This window comes from Rhododendron vialii, chromosome 3a (assembly GCF_030253575.1).
Source record: "Rhododendron vialii isolate Sample 1 chromosome 3a, ASM3025357v1".
In the NCBI taxonomy this organism is placed as follows: Eukaryota; Viridiplantae; Streptophyta; class Magnoliopsida; order Ericales; family Ericaceae; genus Rhododendron; species Rhododendron vialii.
Window position 1 is genome coordinate 19,405,383 of NC_080559.1, and position 18,887 is coordinate 19,424,269.

General features: G+C 38.8%; 1 protein-coding gene across 2 annotated transcripts; it reads right to left on the bottom strand.

The window, feature by feature from the left end:
* Positions 1-687: 687 nt before the first annotated feature.
* LOC131321424 (uncharacterized) lies at positions 688-18,364 on the bottom strand. Of its 2 annotated transcripts, XM_058352437.1 has the most exons (11): positions 18,148-18,364; positions 17,320-17,377; positions 15,687-16,604; positions 15,459-15,583; positions 7,445-7,654; positions 6,377-7,349; positions 5,016-5,489; positions 4,602-4,930; positions 3,889-3,987; positions 3,658-3,783; positions 688-2,808 (listed from the first exon to the last, which is right to left on the bottom strand). In XM_058352437.1, exons 1-11 carry the CDS (start codon positions 18,280-18,282, stop codon positions 1,021-1,023), a joined length of 5,235 nt encoding a protein of 1,744 aa, XP_058208420.1. In that variant the 5' UTR covers positions 18,283-18,364; the 3' UTR covers positions 688-1,020. The 2 variants fall into 2 exon arrangements, with proteins under 2 accessions (XP_058208420.1, XP_058208421.1); XM_058352438.1 differs by lacking the exon at positions 17,320-17,377 and having other exon boundaries at positions 18,148-18,287.
* Between the last annotated feature and the right edge of the window lie 523 nt (positions 18,365-18,887).

The following is an 18,887-nucleotide window of genomic DNA, read 5'->3' on the forward strand; positions in this document are numbered from 1 at the left end:
TAGATTGTCTCCGAATCTCTCCTAGATTCTTGAAATTTCTCTATACCTCCTTTAGATTTTAGGATAAAAAAAATCAAGGGCTAGGGTTTTAGGTCTAGGGTTTGAATGCATGTATATTTTTATGTATAGAAGACATATATATGTGTATATACCAATCTAGGGTTTTAGCTTTATAATTAACAAAATGATTTAATCAAATAAAATGTTAAATTTTATTTGAAATAATTTGGTCGAAAATTCAGGTCTTTACACTTTTTTCCTGATGAAATTATCATCCATCTTTGGAAGGTACGAGTTCAAGGGGAAGTGCCTATCTGTGCGTGTTTTGCCTTCGATTGGGGTGAAAAAGCAACACAAGCAAAGGAAATTAAACAAGGAAAGAGTAAACAGGAGAGAAAAGCTAAAGGGCAAGTTTAAGTTTGCAGGTGCAGATAAATGGCTAGTCGCTGTTTCAATCATAAAGGGCAAGATAAAAACCGTCGAATCTAAACAAACTCAAGGCCTGATATAGTACTTGATCAAGGTTAGGTTACGAGCGAAATGTTCAGACAACACTAATGCACAGCACAACAGATAAGATAGCACATATGAGATCTTCTACAGTAAATGTTTCCCATTCCGATATATAAATTCTGTTCCAAACTATTTGCAGAAGAGTTGCCAGAAGACATGACAGTCAAAACAATATGAAACAACTCTTCATCCCATTCTCAAAATATATCTGACAGTCTCCGTAAAAACATCAGTAGCAGTAACCTACTCAGTTTCCAAAATCCATCACCAAAACATCTAAGAATTGGCAACAACCTACAAAACCTAACCTATATCTTCCTACACAGTATCAGTATTCTGGTTCCTATAATGGTAGTATCAAAAACTTAGAAGTCTATACACTCAAAATCCACATTCACAGAGATTTACAATTGAATTCTTAACTTCTGGTAATTGAGCTTCCGCCAAAAAAGTCGCCCAAAGTTTCTGTGGAGCACTTTGAATGCTACCTAAGCCTTCTTCATATCCTTATAATGTCAATTCGAGTTTGATTCCTCTTTCTCTAGCTGCTTCCATTACCGAAGTTGAATTTCCTGAAACCAGCGATAAATCAAGATAGGATTTCCACAAGTTGACGGAAAAGGGATAAAGAGACAAAGCCCTCCGATGGAAACTCTCAGAAATGGACTGAATCTCTGTCAGATTCCGCAAAACAGCAGCCGCTTCGACCCATACATATTCTGCTGCCACCGGAACCGCCCGAAAAAGTGCATTGGCTAAGAGTGAGCTTCCCCAGAAGGAAACACTAGAAGATGACATGTCAGCAGCATCAGATCGTTCACTCAACAGCTTGCAAACAGAGATTGCTAGCTGATAGTTGGATGGGAGAATTTCCATAACTGCTTCGACAAAATCCACCATATCCTTCAGTTTGGAAAATGTGTTCGGTAAGAGAGATGGGCCATTCCAAACCTCAAGAACCAAGTTCACAAGAGAGATATTGGATGACATGGGACTCCATATATTGCTAACAAGCTGCCGGACTCTTGGCTTCCTTATGTTCTCAATGAACTCTCTAGTCAGTGGTTTAGCGGTGGTGAAAGACGTCCGGACGTCAATCACATAACTTTTCAGGATATTTGATAATTCACCGCTTGGAATTTCTTCCTTTAATTGGGAACCTTTTGCAAGCAAAAATAAGGCATGCTCTTTAACACAGTGCTTGTAATCCTCAGTAGACACGACCTTCAATGCCCTGTCGATGGCTAAGCGAGCTTCGATGGGCTCATTCTGGAATAGCTTGTGGAGGGAGAGATTAAGCAGGCCAAACACCACATCTCTCCCACTAGAATTACAAATCCAAGCGTCAATATCAAGTGCTGAAGCTGAAACTAAAGAGCCAAGGGAGTTCTCTCCTCCCATGGAATCTACTTCATATGGAGAATTTTGCAACTGCCAAACAGAATGAAACCATCTGCTCATTAGTTCTCTCGCAAATTTAAATTTATGATTCTGGAGGGCAAATTCAGCATACTGGTTCCAAATACACTGAACTCCTGGTACTTCTTCCGGCCAGTTACTAAGAGCCTCTTCAAACCCAGCAAAACTCAAATCCCCAAAATTACCTTCCCAGGTCCGCCCTGACATTAGAACAAGTTCTAAGCATGAAGGGTACAGTTTGGTGTATTTGTCCATTAAGTTCCTACTACATTCTAACCCTTCAAGCACAGCTATACACCTAATGTGGTTTACAGCAAACATGTGTGCTGCCTTAAGTGTACTACCACTTTCAAGAGATTGGTTGTCTATACACAGAGCTAGAGAATCTACTGCCATCTCCGACAGAGTAACTGCTTGTTGCTTTTCTTCAACTGTCAAATGAACAGAAGGCCACTCTATCTCAAAAAGTTCCTTCTCACATTCTAACTGCTGGACTATAACATCAGGCAGTTTCCTGTACACTATGAAGTACACACAACAGAGCCAGAAAATACACTTGTCATAAAGGGTCAGGAATGGAAGGATGTTAGAAAGCAAAAGAGGATGGGAGTCTTCTGAATTCTTTGTACAAGAAAAAAGTCCACAGATTTTCTCAATGGCCTTGCCAACATTTCCAGAAATGCACAAAAAATTCACCAACTGCAAAAAAAGGTCCAAGATGACTGCACTTGCATGAATTGCATCACTTTCAGTGGTAGATGCACAGCGGCAGAGAGCCAAGAGTGCAGTATCATATGCAACCAACCGATCCTCATGTTGTACTCTACTATTAATGTACAGAAGCCAAAGTTCATAAGATCCTTCATTCTGTTCAACCTGTAGAAAAAATCAGTAAGTCTTACAAAGGGTCACCTTTCTTATTTCAAAGAGAACCCACAGTAGTATATACTAAATGAGTACTCTGACTGCTTAAACGCAGAGCACACAACAATTGCATCACAATGAAAATGATGGTAAGAAGGTCTTGAATAGAAACAGCATGGTGCGCTTGCTTTTACGTTCAATATGAAATCTAAACTGCAATATAAGGGCCCCACCAAGACCATAAAATGGCGAGACTGTCCTTGGAGCATGTTCATAACCCAAAGAAATCAGTCAAGCATTAACTATTGGAATATTTGACATATGAACTCAAAAGAAGTACTGTAAATATTTAGTTCAACAAAAATAGTATCAGATTGTTATCCACCAACTCATCTAAAAGATTAAGCTGTTAGAAAAAGGGGTAACTTCATTATTTATATCCTGGACACACCCCTCACGTGCACCCAGGCTCTCGTCCATAAATGGGCTAAACAAGTGCAATAATTTAATAATAAAGTAGGCAGTGAGGCTCGAACACAGGAGTTGTTGCCTGCTCTGATATACCATATTAGATTGCTAACCACCAACTCATCTAAAAGCTTAAGCTGTTGAGAGAGGGGCAACTTTATTATTTATATCCTTAACGGATAGCAAATGCGTACTAGCAGTAAGTATTAGCCAGTAATCATTCGTCTCAAAATAGAACCACCAAATAAGAATCAGAGAGTTTCCCACTAGTGCCTATCATCAGGTTTTGACATCAGGGCTAGATACCAGGTGAGGCTGAAAATTGATTAATACAGGTCTTCCAGTCCCTCTTTCTTCATAAAAAGATAAAGAACAAGACAGATAGCAACATACCGCAAAAAGAAACATGTCATCCTTTCCAATTGACGTCTCAGTGCTATAGTAAACATGCAAATAAACAACCCATAGAACAACGCAAGATGGATTGACTTCAAGAGCTCGAGCAAGCACTATAAGAGCCTGCATATTCCAGAAATTAAACAAGCATACTACGACAATAAGAATCAAAATATTTATGATCTCTGACACTAAATATTGGCATCCTGAGTGTTTTAGAAAAATCACCTCTGTCCTACCCTTTCTCTTATTAACCTCCTGGTTGAGAATCAGAAGAGCCGTTTCCAGTGATTTTTCATTATCAGCAAAACATTGATCGACTTGATTCTAAGTAAAACCATGTGGATAAAGGAAGTTAGACGAATGGTAGCCATAAAAGATAAAAACACAGCCATACGTAAATATGACATGAAACTAATGTAGAGGGAAACATTGGAGTAAAGAGAATATTAAAGGCATCTGATTGCAGACCAAAAACATTAACAAAAAATCGTATAATGCGAAGAAAGTATAATTCTTCTTCCACTCTACAAGGAGAGGCGTTGGAGTGAGGTTGGCTGGTTGGTTACTCGAATCGAATGACATCTCTAATGCAATCATTGAGAACGACAACAGAACAGTGATCCATCTTTGCTCCACTGAAAATGTTCCTCCTCGTGCAACAATTATTGGTGATATAAAAAAGTTAGCTGAGTCTTTCAATTTTTCTTTAGCTTGGGTTCATAGAGTTTGTAATAGGGCAGCGCATTGGGTGGCGACTTCGTGTTTGAATCGAACCATCCCAATTGACTGGGTGTCTAATTCCCCTCGTATGTTCTCTTCCATATATAATGTTGACGCCTCTTTGGAGGCAAATCTTTAATGAAGTTTCTGCAGTTAAAAAAAATAAAAAATGACAATTACATTAATGCATCTGAGAAGAAAAGAGTGTTGTAACAAACCATTGCGCCATTTATACTATGAAAAAGCGATTGACCATTCCAACTCCTATGGACCTCAATACGAGCTTCAGTTCCATGCAAGAATGGTTCGTTTGTAGGGGAATCAGGAGGAAGCAAACTTGAAAGAACCATGGATGAGCTGAAACACTTTTTCCAGCACTGTCCACCACTTTGTGCAAGAACAGATCCATAGGTATGAAAATCACCTTTCAGCATCTCTAAGCACACTAGATAAGCTGGTGGTGCCAAATCTTGACAATCATTGCCCTTGGAAGTATTTGCTGAGCCATGAAGTTTTCCTCTGTGGTTTGATGATCCAACCTGACAATCTTCAAAATAAAATGAACTCAAAGTTACTCCAAAGCAATGGAATTCAGGTTCCAGATTCCATTCAGATTATACAAGTGCTCATACCGGCATTATCAGAATTCTCAAGTTCGCAAGAGAAATCCTTTACATGTTGCCATGGACATTCATCATTGTTGCATTTTCCTCGGAGATCGAACATGCAAAGCGGCCAAAATGGATCGATTGCTAAAGTGGAGGTGTAACAGCCAACTTTTCCGGAGCTTGAACTCAAAATGCTTGACGTGATTTCAGTAGAGCCCACACTGTTGCTCTCTTCATTTGAAATATCATAATTTCCAATCCGTTGACACTGTAAACCAACTAAACGGATTTGCCCTGTGACCTTCAGGTGACCATATGTACTCCTTAAAATGGGACATGAAAAGGTAACAGATCTTGATGATTGGTCACCTTCTGTGGAGAAATAGCTGTCCAAAGGATCAGCAGCAGGAGATGCATAATTAGAAGAAAAGTTCTCAACATAGCCCATGTTCATCTGAATAGAAAGCTCGGATATAATCTTTTCCTCCCCGTGAGCACCTAAATTTTTGAACAAAATGAATAAGAAATAAATAAGAATAATGTTAGCGTTAAAACAATCAAAAGGATGATATTTCAATACCTATGGAATTCTGAAATACTAATCCACGATGGGTAAACAGTACAAGTCACCATTACGAATACCCAACGCACCAATAGGAGTTCACAAACCATCCCTTCGAACAGATAATCAAGATCTACAGGCTAGAGACACACTCCAAAACCTTAGAAAATAGGAAGCACTAACAAGCACAGGCTCTCAAGCATTCACAGTGTTGCACTTCCTCCAACTCCCAATATCCACCCCTTCCCTCAAACCCCAACAAGTAAATAAAAACAACAAACAAATGTAGTTGTGAAGTTCAAACGCATAAGCATATAAACATAACGAAAAGTGACCAGACTTGGTGTGGAACTCAAACAAATGGTCCTAGATCCATCACTCTTTCCGACGATATATAGCATTTTAAGCTTAAGCAGTCAATCCCACACACACACACACAAAAACAAAAGAGTCAGCATGAATTCGCAAAAAATTCAAGGAGGTCGTGAAAGAAGAGGAGATCGACAAAATCCATTGATTCCAACTCACAGAAGCGATAAGTGGTGCATTCATAGCTTCATCTCTTTCAATCAGGAAGTGTGAGGTCTGGCAAGTATACTATACCGAATACCAAGTTATTCTGATAGTTGCACCGAATATCTCCGACAACATAGGAAGAAAGAAATGGGAAAGCTAAAGAATCATGAGTGAACAAGATACGACTCTAATGACATTTTGCCTCTATATTCATGCACTGAGCATACAAGGCTAATATCGGACTTTACTAGTAGAGTTCTATATACCAAAGGACTATGTGAAAGTAGACTTCCAAAAACAAAGCTACCTCCATAGCCAGATTGCTGACTTTTCTCTACCACTGGAAATGGTACATCCTCAGAGTTCATCTCAGCTTGCTCTGCAGCACCACCATGTTCAACACCAGATACAACAGCAGGTTTAGTGTTATGAGCTGGTCCCCTCTTTTTTGACAATGCTTTTGTTCCTAGCCTTGCAAACAATTGAGACCTTAAGGTTTCTTCAAGAAGTAAAGAATCTTGAGAGCTATCATGAGGAAACTTTCTTTTCGCTTCATTATTTCCGTGCTTTGCCCATTGTCCATCACTTTCCTCCTTTCCCTGAGAATTGAGGCCAGAGTGAAGAGATTTGTGGTTCAATCGAAATGTCTTTTCATCTTCTTCATCGGCTGATTCATTTAAATCACTGGACGGAGAGCAGACTCCATCTGCCATCCTTTCATGTTCATGTGGCTCTGATGTACTAGAATCAGGCTCGCTGCTAGGATCGGAAGCCAAATGTTGCCCCATATTATACTGATCTGACACAATTTGAAGAGAACCATCAGCAGTTTTCACATTTGACGGATGACCTTGTTGATTATAATCATTGAATTCAGCCTGCATTCGATGATTGGATGTGGGCAATTGATGGATGTGATCTTCCAACATGCCATTTGAGAAATCCAGCCCAGTCCAACCACGATTATGCAGATTGGAGGACTGAAACAAACTAGGATCCTCTAACATTAGAGATCGGAAGTGGGAGGAGTAGAGTTCTCTTTTACGATAGAGATAGGAGCATCTAGCATTAGCCTCGACCAAAGCCCTTTGGGCATTACGATAAGCTTTAAGAGCATTTCTTTCTTCAATTTCACACTTGTGGCGATGCTCTTGTGCCTCCTCCAGCTCCTTGTCATGCAATTCTTCAACGTCGAGTAATGACTGCATATCCATGTCATCGCCCTGAGAGATGCTTAATGTACCTAAACACCCATAGGCGCTTGTATTGCCGAGTGGTACCTTACATATAGAAAACAACAAAAAGTCTCAATTATCAGACTTATCCTCAATTCGAAAGAACAAGAGTACTCCATTGAATGCTGTCTAAAACATACATCCGAGGTCTCTACGTTGCCAGCTGGAACACAAAGAGAGGATGCCTGCTGCTTATTGTTTGACGAAGGCCTAAATGCCTTCTCAGCAGATCTAATTTCATGAAGCTCGCCCTCTCCTATTAGATTGCCTCCACAGTTTGCTTTGTCTGAGATTCGTGAAAGATGACAATTAAGCTCGCTAGAATGCTTCAAATCCATGGTGCTCTGTAACTGAAGAATCACGAAGTGTAACAATATCAGTGCCATAAAACTTAAACCAATCGATAGTCAGTTTACCAAATTCACACTAATTTCAGCATATACTTGTGTGCATGCAGTGTCATAAAAAGCCTTGAAAAGATTGACTTCAAAACTCGAAGAGCTAAAAGATTGACTTCATAACAAGCACAGAGCATGAGAGCTATTCTCACAAGCAGATAGTATAAAAAACTAAACAACCATGTGAGGAAACTTTAGATGGCAAGGTTTTTCCAAGGAACATAGTAAACGTTGTACCTACATACTTACCATCTCCTACAAAATTGCTATGGATCTAAACTAAAAAAAAAAAAACTGAGGATGCTATAATTCACCATTTTGAACCAAATGGGTGCTCTTTCTGTGTTCAAAGAGTACAACAAGAAGCCCAGTTCTTGCCAACAGGCGCTCGAAAAGTAAAGCTCCCGAATCCACTTCTCCTCCCAACCAATGGTCAATGGTTTGGGGGAAAGCTTTCATTGCTAGCATGTATAGCCTTCTAGTTTCCAAAATGAAAAATGAACCAATCAATTCCTCAAAAAAAAGAAGGGAAAAGAACAAGAAAAAGAAGAAGAAAAGCAGGACACTCACAAATTTGTAGCTCTTAGAGATGTTAACTGATTCAGTGTCATGTGGTCTCAAGTTGGAAAGTTGAAAAGCGAAGAAGGGTTATGATCAACCTAACCTAGATATGAAAACATGTACATAAACAGAATTCAATTCTGATCGATTGTCCCAAAATGACCAACAAATCCACACTTAATGCTAACAAAATGATAGCTCTTTTGGGCACGTAACCAACCAAAATTCCATGAAACTGACAATAAGATAAGATCTACATTAATTCAGCAACAAAATTACATGTGTTTATCTCGGATCCAAGATAATAAGGAATTTCGGATGTTATCGCAAAAGATCCACACACTTACCTACTGGATCAATTGTTGGGCTTAACAAAAGTAGATCAGACGTAGGGTGCGGAAAGAGGAGAGAATGTCCTTGGAACCGAGATTGTCTCGGAGAACCCGGCTATTCCCTATGGCTATATGGTTCAGAAGAGAAAGCAGCAGCAATCAGGTGGAGGGGAAAAAATCAACAAAAGGTGGAGTGTTGAGCCGTCAATTTTAACTATGCTACCTGGCCCAAGACATTATTAGCCAATGTGTGTAGTGGATATTTTGCACTTACCAAAAAAAATGGGGTCAACAAACATGTCCTTGATGGGGCATGCTAAAGACAAATGGAGTTGTGAAGATTAGCAAAATCTAGTTATACACCCACGCGTATGTATATGTTGAAGCAAAAAAAAAAGAGGTCATGCAAGGATATATGGTATCCATGTACAAAGTGGGAAAAATACAAACCACCCACTTCGTCCACTTCCTGCTCATGGAAAGTGGAAACAACCTTCCTCCATAAAAGGAATAGCAGACCAAAGCCAAAGGGGAGAATTTCGGAGAGGACAAAATACAGAGGAAAGCTTCACTTAGAGAAAAAATACAGAGAGTGAAACTCAAGAGAGCAAATTCCAAGTCTTCAACATTGAAGAAAATAGTGGAGGACAAGGAATGAAGCAAGCACAAGAATTTTGTGTATCTTCATCAGACTTTGTAGGTTCTCAACCCTTCTCTTTCTCCCGCACTCTTTCCCAAAAAGTCTCCATTTTCTCCATCAAAAATACTTTATCAAATGAATCATAGGAATCCAATCCGAGGGTGGTTTGTTTAAGCCCGCAAAGAACCGGTTCATTACGCCCCCTGTGGCCATATGATGAATGGGATGTTGTGGCTTTAAGAACCAGTTCATTACGCCCCCATGTGGCCATATGATGAACGGATGTCGTGATTTTAATAACCCATTCATTACGCCCCCATGTAGCCATATGATGAACAACATTTTGTGGTTTTAAGAACCCATTCATTACGCCCCCATGTGGCCATATGATGAACGGCGTGTTGCGGTCCTAAAGAACCTGTTCGTTACGCCCCCATGTGGCCATATAACAGACGGTGTTTTGCGGCCTCAGAAAATTGCTACTCAAGGGCTTCAACATTTGCCCCACGTGGCTTCTAAATTCAGCCCTTGGTGGCCAAAATAATTTTGCTCTTTTGAACTCGAGTTGAAGTGCTCGTGTTTTCTATATATAGAGCTGAATTCGCATGGCCTTGCTTATGCATGACCTCGTACGTAAATGATCATGGTTTGGTGCCCTATTCATGACCTTAAATTGAAGGTCTCCCAAAAGGCTCCTTGAAACCTGAAATTTAAGACTCAAATTATAAATGGTCATTTTGAAGACTACAAAAACTTTCCAAATTAACCTGGAACTTTGCCATGACAGCCTTTTCTGGCATTTAAATCAACCCTTGTGGTCTATCTCCTTTGGTCCACAAATTAGCCATTAGTGGACTTAGGAATTCCAAACCCAAAATGATTTGAAATCAATTATACTAAGCTTTGTTCATAACAGTGGCCAATGCGCAACTTTGGCATTGTAGAATGATTCTTTGAACCAATATGGCTAAGTCAGTAAATTGGAAAGCTGAGACATGTTCCATCAAACGCTAATCACTTTTCTAATTGCACGCCAAAACTGTTTGTTCCTCATGCTCCAGAAAGAAAAAAAAAGAATGAAACTGGGAGCTAAACTTCATTTAAATTCATCATTTCTGTAAATGAGGGATTTAATTCTTAAAATGTCCGCTTCCGAACTCCGTTGACTTGATTTTGAATCAAACTCGGATACATACGCAACCCATTCAAATGGGCAGTCACAAATTTTTGGAACTTCAAATGTTCACCAACAAAAGTCAAATTCCAAAATTGGAACTATGTTAGACTCGATTCCGAATTGAATTCGGATACGTCAGTGATAAGTGCCAAAATATACATATTTTGGCTCTCCAAACTACATTTATTAGTCTTTTATTTTAGTTACTTGATAATTATTTTGTCCTTTTTATGTTTATAGGTTGCTCGAGCCCGCTGTCCAAGATTTTGGATAAAAGCAGAAGTTAAGAGAAGTTTGGGGTTAAAATGCAAAGAGTTTAAAGAAGGATCGTTGGTTTGTCATTACATGAAGCCTAAGGAACCTTTCGAGTAATTAAGGCTTTAAAACCCTCACTATATAAGGCCTATTACGCTACTGACTTCAGCAGTTTTTTACTGCCGTGGAAAATCGTTCACCGTGGATGGAAAGAGCAAGCTTTCGAGGTGTGGGTTTTTGAACGCAAAGCCTACTGACGATGGAGATTAACCCAACGTCTTCTGATTCTCTCCGGTCCGTGGGCAACTAATCATCTTTCTTAGGGTGTAGATGAAATCCTAACCAAGTAACTATGTTTTTATGTTGATTTTGGATTTCGATTGCCGAAACGATGGTTGTATAACATTGAGACTTGTTTTTATGATTCACTGTTATTCTTCCAATCTAGTATTATGTTTTTGTTTTCTGTGATTGCAAATACATAGTTATACACCGATATTCTTTGTGCATGAAATTGAGAATTAGAATAATCTATGCCTAGGAAAGACGAATCGTGCCTAGATTAATTAGTTATAAAATCGAAGACGATTCGTGCCAACCGAAGATAGATTATGTCCGGTTTTCAATCACATGCAATTTTCTTGGCGATATCACTAGGGCTTGTAGCTTTTAGTGAATCAATGTCGTTTTGGTAGTCGGTTTCTTAAATTAACATAATCGTTTGGTTACGAAGTTAGGGTGGATTCGAAACCCTAAGACCTTTTTCCATATTTGAATTTTACATCTCCCTTGTTTTTAATTACTTAGATAATTTTAGTGAAACAAACTCCAATCACTCTTTCTTGAATTGAATTAAGAATCAATTTTAGAAATAAATAACTTAGCCTCTTGATCCTCGTGGTACGATACCTGGACTTAAATTACTATTCTATTTGAATTGAGGTTTTCGCTCAGTTTTAATTATTTATTTTTGGTGTGAAAACGACCTACCAGTAGGCAACCCATTTAAATGGGCACAATCACAAACATTGTGAATCCCAAATGTTCACTAAATTCCAGATTTAGAACTACGGATGACTTGATTTTGATTCAAACTTATTCCCATTTCAAGCTGGACTTGACCAATCATATACGTAGGCAACCTACTCAAATGGGGGTAGTCACAAAGTTAAAAAGATTTAGGATTGGCATGTGATTGGTAAAGGAGTGGGTGCCAACCTAGTTGGGATGTGCTCTCTATTTACAATGATCCCGCAAATCCTAAAATTTTATAAATGCATCTTGAAGGTTTACCAAATTATTAAATGAGTCGCATAGGCTCGCTAAAAAAAAATCATGTAAACATGAACTACGTTTGGCTTGATCCCAAACCATGGGTACGTAGGCAGCCTAGATTTTTATCTTGGTACAACCCCTAAAAGAAATAGAACTCAATTCCCCTTTCTCTTTCTCATGAAAAGAGATTGACGATAAAGAATAGTCGGAATCAAAGGATTTTCTTTTTATTAAAGAGATGTAATTAAGATAGATGCTATATCTTGAATGGGTCCAAACCAATTAATAAAAACTCATGATTTCTTTTCATGCAAGTGAGAGTATGTTTAGCAAAGTCATCAAATTTTTTGCCTAACATGGAGTATCCACGGTTACTACCCAGATGCGATGCAGGTAATTGATGGTAACAAGGGAGCGAAATTCCATTTTTTCCTTTTGTGGAGTCTTGGGGGATAGGTTGGGAATTTTACACTTAAACCCTTTCATCTGCTCCATTGAAAGATATATATATATATATATATATCCACACAAAATTTAACACAAATAATGACACTCCAATCTCAGCCATTGAAATCAATGGCTGAGATTAGAACTTAACTCACCTTCTCTCTCCTCCTACTAACGCCAACTCTCCTCCTGGTAAAAAGTAACGCCATTCTCCTCACCTCTATGCTCTCTCACTGTCACGCCTGTTCTTCTTCGTCGAGCCACACCACCACCGCCGTCCGCCCCCGCCGTCCAAGGAGGTGCTTGCTTCTCCGTACTCGCCCTCCCATGCCTTGTGCACATGGCTGCTCCACCGAACAACTTCTCGGTCTTGCCTTCATCCAATTGCTGTGATTCAGGAGTCAGGGACCTTCTTCGTGGGGAAAAAATGGGTTTCGATGAGCCTGAAGCTTCTGGTGGTCAAGGAATCTTAGAGAAATTCCGTTCGCCATTGATGTCGTCATCATGATTCTCACCATGGCCGATGGTGCGGGTTTAAGAATTAGTTTTTTTTTTTTTCTTTTTTGAATCAAAGATGTTTCAGAATCATTTGTATCTGTATTTAGTTGATATTGACGCATAGTGAATTTGTTTAGGGTGTTTTGGGTGAATTTGTTTCATCTAGTTTTGGGATTCATGAAATGGATGCACATGGGCACCAAGTGTTTGATGTTATTCCCCAAAAGTGTTTCTGTTGTTATGAATTTCAGCTTTTTAGTTTGGGAGTTCTATTCACAAAAAAAATTAAAACGATAATGTAAAATTAGATATTTTGGAATCCGATCCTTCATCAACTTACTATCACGAACCGCTAAGCTTGTATTATTGGTGAAACTGAACTTGGAATCCTTGATTTAAATTCGATTAGATAGAGCCCAAGAGTTGAGCATTAGTAGTACGGAGAAGCAAGCCTCATCGTCGGAGAAGGAAGCACCTTGTCGGACGGCAACGGCGATGAAGGAGAACAGGCGTGGGGAAGAAGAGAACAGAGGTGAGGAGAACGGCGTTAACCTTTTTAGTGGGAGGAGAGAGAAGGTGGGTTAAGTTTTAATCTCAACCATTGAAATCGATGGCTGAGATGGAGTGTCATTATGTGTTATATATATATATATATATGAAATTTATAAATCAAGTTTTTTAGATGATGCTTTTCGTACTGATCAAGTTACTAAAACTGCTGAACATGTTTATGCCATTACTAAACAAGAAGAGAGATGCTCTCTCCTTAGTCAACAATCAGTCAAACGTCACCTTGAACGAGGATATAATTATATTCATGTAGGATTAATACAAGTTGCAATTAAACCATTAACAAGAAGAGGATTAAATTCCTCAGTTTTATTATCTTTAAGAGATAGTAGATTCACAGTCTATAGTGATAGTCTCCTAGGATTAATGGAGTCAAGTCTACATAATGGTCCAGTTTATTTTAACTGTTACCCCGATTTACCCCTTAGTTTAAAAGATAAAAATATTTTGAAAGCATTAACTTTAAATATTCAAACTGCCGGAGCAATCACTCAAATGCTTGAAGGTAGTCAGTCAATTGCATTAATTTACCGTATTTACTATAAATGTATGAAAACTAATTTAAATATTCATGCATTAGTCAAAAGTCCCAAAGATAAAACTGTACTTATACAAGGTAGCACAAATGCTAATGTACAAGTACCCAAAACCATTTCCTGGAATGATATCCAGTTACCAACCAGTTGGCTTAGTGAAAATGAGAGTTTCCCACAGAAACTCCAAAATGACATAATTGATCTAGACTATATTCAACAATACTTAGATGGTACAGTCAGGATAAGTTTTGATCAACAAAGAGTAAACCCTCCTCTGAGAATCAGAGAATTAAGTCGATCCAATAGCTCAATAGCTATGTAATCACCATGGTCATGTCCTGCTTTCTATGTCCGATTCCATTCTGGTCTATGGAATAAAACACAAAGCAATTACAGTACTATTAAAAAAGAAATTTTATCATTAGTTTTATGTATTTCAAAATTTCAAGATGATATATTAAACCAAAAATTCCTAGTCAAAATTGATTGCAAAAGTGCAAAGTATGTTTTAGAAAAAGATGTTAAAAATATTGCTAGTAAACAAATCTTTGCTAGATGGCAGTCAATTTTAAGTATTTTTGATTTTGATATCGAATATATTAAAGGAGATCAAAATTCCATTCCAGATTTTCTTACTAGAGAATTTTTATTTAGCACAACATAAAATTACTTTATAGCATTAAAAATTGTTTTCTCAGCAGCATTCATTGTATTTAACATTGAATTCATTTGCAGTTCAGTCATGGCAGAGAAAAGCAAGAAACATATATATATATATATATATATACATACATATATATACATACACACACACACACATATCCATGTAAAACTTTGGATATAAGCTACGATGTTTAAATAGTGGCTATGTTCTGTATTTTGACAAGGGCAGTCCCCTGCATCTAAAGATCGAGCATAGCCATTATGTAATTTGCATATCTGGGATTATTCCCCTAAACATACATAAATTACCTAGTATGTCGTGAAGGAAGACCAGCTATCTAAAACTAATAGTGACAACTATAACTGTCGAGATAAATTTCTTCCCAAAAGTGCAGAAAGCCCTTGAATAACACTCCTTCTGGGCAAGTCAAGGCAATAAAAAGGTTTTGAAATATCTAAATGGGCGTTGGACAAGGTTATAACTCCCCAAGGATCTGACAGATTTCCAGAGAAATGTATAAAACCCCTAAGTCAAGACCAGAGATTTTAAAACTAAAGGGGACAGCAATAACAATCTGACATAAATTTCATCCCGAAAGTGCAGGCAGACATTGAATAAAACTCTTCTAATGAAGACAATAAAAAGGTCTTAAAAAACGATTAATTGAGCATCAGACATGTTGCAAGTCCTCAAGGATCTGACAGAATTCCAAAGAAAAGTGCTAGGCATAAGAACCCTAAGCAAGATCAGTCGATTGTCGGGTAACTTACTGATTTCTTGCCTATCAAAAAAAAAACTTACTGATTTCTTTGAGAAAGTCTTGGCAATGTCATTTCCTATCATTCCGGTTTGCTTTAGTGAAATAGAAGGATCCACCAGCTTAGTATTCTGGTCACAGTGACTGCCATTAATGATGACATCAGCACCTGCATAGCCATAAGCACCAAAATAGTAAGGCTCCTCAGGGTCACAACAAAAAAGTAAAGGGTGGAATAGCGGATCCAGAGAAATTCGCAGCATTTTCACCACCTTTCACATCAGTAGATCGCTCGCCAGAAGAAAGAGGGCAATGAGTAACACCTTGCATTCTCTGTTTAGCTTCTCCACTAAGCATTGTGCCCAGAGAAGTCCCTTCGTCTCGATGGCAATGCTCATTAATGCCATGCTGACCAGCATTCTCCGCCACACGTTTTTCTGATAGCACGTCTGACTGCACATGGGGCTGTTGTTGCAAGACATCTGAAATTAGCTGACTTGGATTTGGTTCACTAAGTTTTTGGCGCTTCTTGTCTGGATCTCTGTTTTCAAATGGTATGGCAGAAGCTACTCTGCATTTCTTGGATGCCTCATAGCCTAGGTCTGTAACGTTATAGTCCCTCGAGGAACCAGAAACTGTTTCCTTACTTTGTTGTGCAGACTTGAGCTTTATTTCCTTTTCCCTTATTGCAATTTGCTGACGAAGGTCTTGTAGTTTACTAGTGTTCAAATGAATATTGTGGTTACCTCCATTTTCCTGGGCAGCTAACTTTTTGTTGAGGGTATTAAAATTTCTAACATGAGATCTTTGCTCAACCAATGAGCGTCCGCCATTCCTGGGTCCATTGATTTTGGTCATTGATGAGACAAATGTGAGGCTCAAAGCTGCTTTTTTGGGCATCGAACTGCCTTCATTTTTTGGTGTTTGGTGTACCATTTGTGATTTAAGCATGGAAGAAGAAGGTGGTCTTCGATTCCCATCCACTCCTTGTGCACTGCCTTTAGCTTCTGAGACTTTTGATTGTCTGAACTCTCCAGACTCACTGCCACTGTCATCGTCTGAGAAGCTTATCACAAATGGCACAAATGTTGCCCGATTCTTCTCAGTGATCTTTTCACTGTTTGGATGTACAGAAGGTTTGGAAGGTATATGACCAATGCTTTTAGGATTGCCTGTGGAATTGCATCTTCCTGCAAAGTACCATCCAACAAAAGGTTAGTGACACTGTCACAGCTTACTGCTTACCTGCTCAATACTGCAAAACTACAGAAACAGCCCATTTTCTTAAGCCAACCGTTCTTAACAAGCTACAGCAATACAAATTACAGAACATACATAAATATAGCACAAGAGTTAACCAAGTATCTTTGCGAAGCAAACAAGATTGATACCAGAAATTAGATGGTTACAGTCATACTGCCATCAAAAATTTCACCAAGTCAACCTAAGCAACAGAACTAGCCACTAGGGGCACAGTACCAGCAGAAATCTAGCTATTGAGTTGTCCAATTAGCAAAGAAACCAGGGAGTGCATTTAACGGATTTCTATTTGAAGAATCTGAAGATAACTGCCTCCCTCCTTTCTCTAACAATTAGGACTTTCAGTTCCTTCACCTTCCTCTGGAAAAGCTCATTTCAATTCGATAACTCCTTCGTATCTTGAATTAGTCTTTGCTTTTGATTACGCATACATATGTGTTTTAATTAAAGAGTTTAAACTGGCAAAATACAGTATTGGGGTATATATCATGGTATATATTCGAAAAATATTTTACGAATCAACGGTTATATGGGTTACATCAATTGTCCAATCCAGCCAACCACCAACAGAATGAATAGATTCAGCCTAATAGTAATAGTACAAAAAACGGAAAGTATTGGGGTAGAACAGCCCATGGCACCTACCTGCCTTGTTGCCTTCAACTGGAACGGGCTCCTCTTTGGCAGCGGTAGTACCGCTGAACTGTAAGGCACGAGCAGCCAGTAACCGTGAGGTAGAATTCACATATTTAGCACCGTGAACAAAAAATCACAAGGGTTCTAGGGATAACAATCTAAAATGAATGGAGTAAGAGTGCACTTATCTATATTAATATTGCATCACCAAAAATGAAATCAACGTTAAGGAGTAAAATGGACAGATATATGATAAAGGTCACAAAGCAAGAGATACTATAACAAACAAAAAGAGAAGGGTCTTACCATCAGAAGCCCAAGCCCGCTGGGCTTACATTTAGCTAAACAAAATGACAAAAAAACACAAACTCGAACACACTTTTTACATTTTTCTACACACTTTTCACACATTTCAATATACTTTTTCAACCCTAACAAAAGCCCACTGGGCTCTTATTAGCATTTTCCAAAACCAACAATAAACATCTATCAACAGACATGTACACGACTAGAAAACCGACAGAACCCAGTGAAGCAAAATAAAATATGCCTAAGAATAATTTCCATGAAAGTAAAATCCACGCATTGATATGGGTTCAAAAAAATTAAATGGGACAAGACAGAGCTTTAGCCCGACAATGAGGAAAACCCCAGATGGATAAACCATTGAACACTATCTCAGAGTGAAAAAGAAAACCCAGTATAATCAACACCAAAAGTCGTAACACACACCATACATGTGTAGCATGCAATTAAAAGTACGGACAATCCGTAAAAGAAGAGAAGTAGAGCTAGAGCAAAAACGCTAAACGGATTAGGGTTTGGGAAGAAAGTTACGTCGTCTTCAGACGAAGAGAGCTCGCCTTCCTCTCTGGTTCTCGATGGACTGTTCCTTGTAAGATTGGGACTAGGGTTTGTTGTTGGGGGCATAGTAGCTACATCTGTCATCGTCAGCTCATCGCACTCTTCCATTCTCTCTCTTCCCCCCACCCACTGAATTCTCTCTCTCTCTCTCTCTCTCTCTCTCTAAAATGGCGGTTAATGCCTGAGAAAAATGAAGAGGAAAATGTGGATGTGGATGGGTTCAAGAGAGAATGACGCGGAAGTACGGATATGCCCTTGATTTGGTCATTGAATTACGAACAGTGTCCTCCGACCGGCGTCACTAGAAATTTTTCGGTGCCGGGTGGGTATATCTCACGCAGTACCGTTCGGCACATTTGAGCCGTCCAATACATTTTTGGATGGCTCAGATTAAAATCCTCTCTTACCTCCTACCCCAACATTTTCTCTTTCTTTTTTCTCTCTTCTAATCTGAATCATCCAAAAACATAATTGATGACTTGGATACACTGACCAGGCACCACGTGATACTGCTTGGCAAAATTTTTCCTGGCGTCACGGTCCCCAGATGGCCCGATTATCTTCACGTAAACACGTCACATGAGAGCATTATGAAATTTTTTAGGGGAATTTTTAGGCCGGCCCAAAAACTTAGGCTCGGTCTTCATTTAGTAATGTACAATTATTTATATTTTTTATTCCAACCTTGCCCCTTCACGCGCATCAGCGCACAG

Excerpts from the sequence above, each read along its gene's own strand:
- LOC131321424 (XM_058352437.1), bottom strand. The coding sequence starts at position 18,282 with ATGGAAGAGTGCGATGAGCTGACGATGACAGATGTAGCTACTATGCCC. Across the intron at positions 5,490-6,376 it reads TCAGCAATCTGGCTATGGAG|GTGCTCACGGGGAGGAAAAG; the intron begins GTAGCTTTGTTT and ends TCAAAAATTTAG. Across the intron at positions 4,931-5,015 it reads TGAGAATTCTGATAATGCCG|ATTGTCAGGTTGGATCATCA; the intron begins GTATGAGCACTT and ends TTTATTTTGAAG.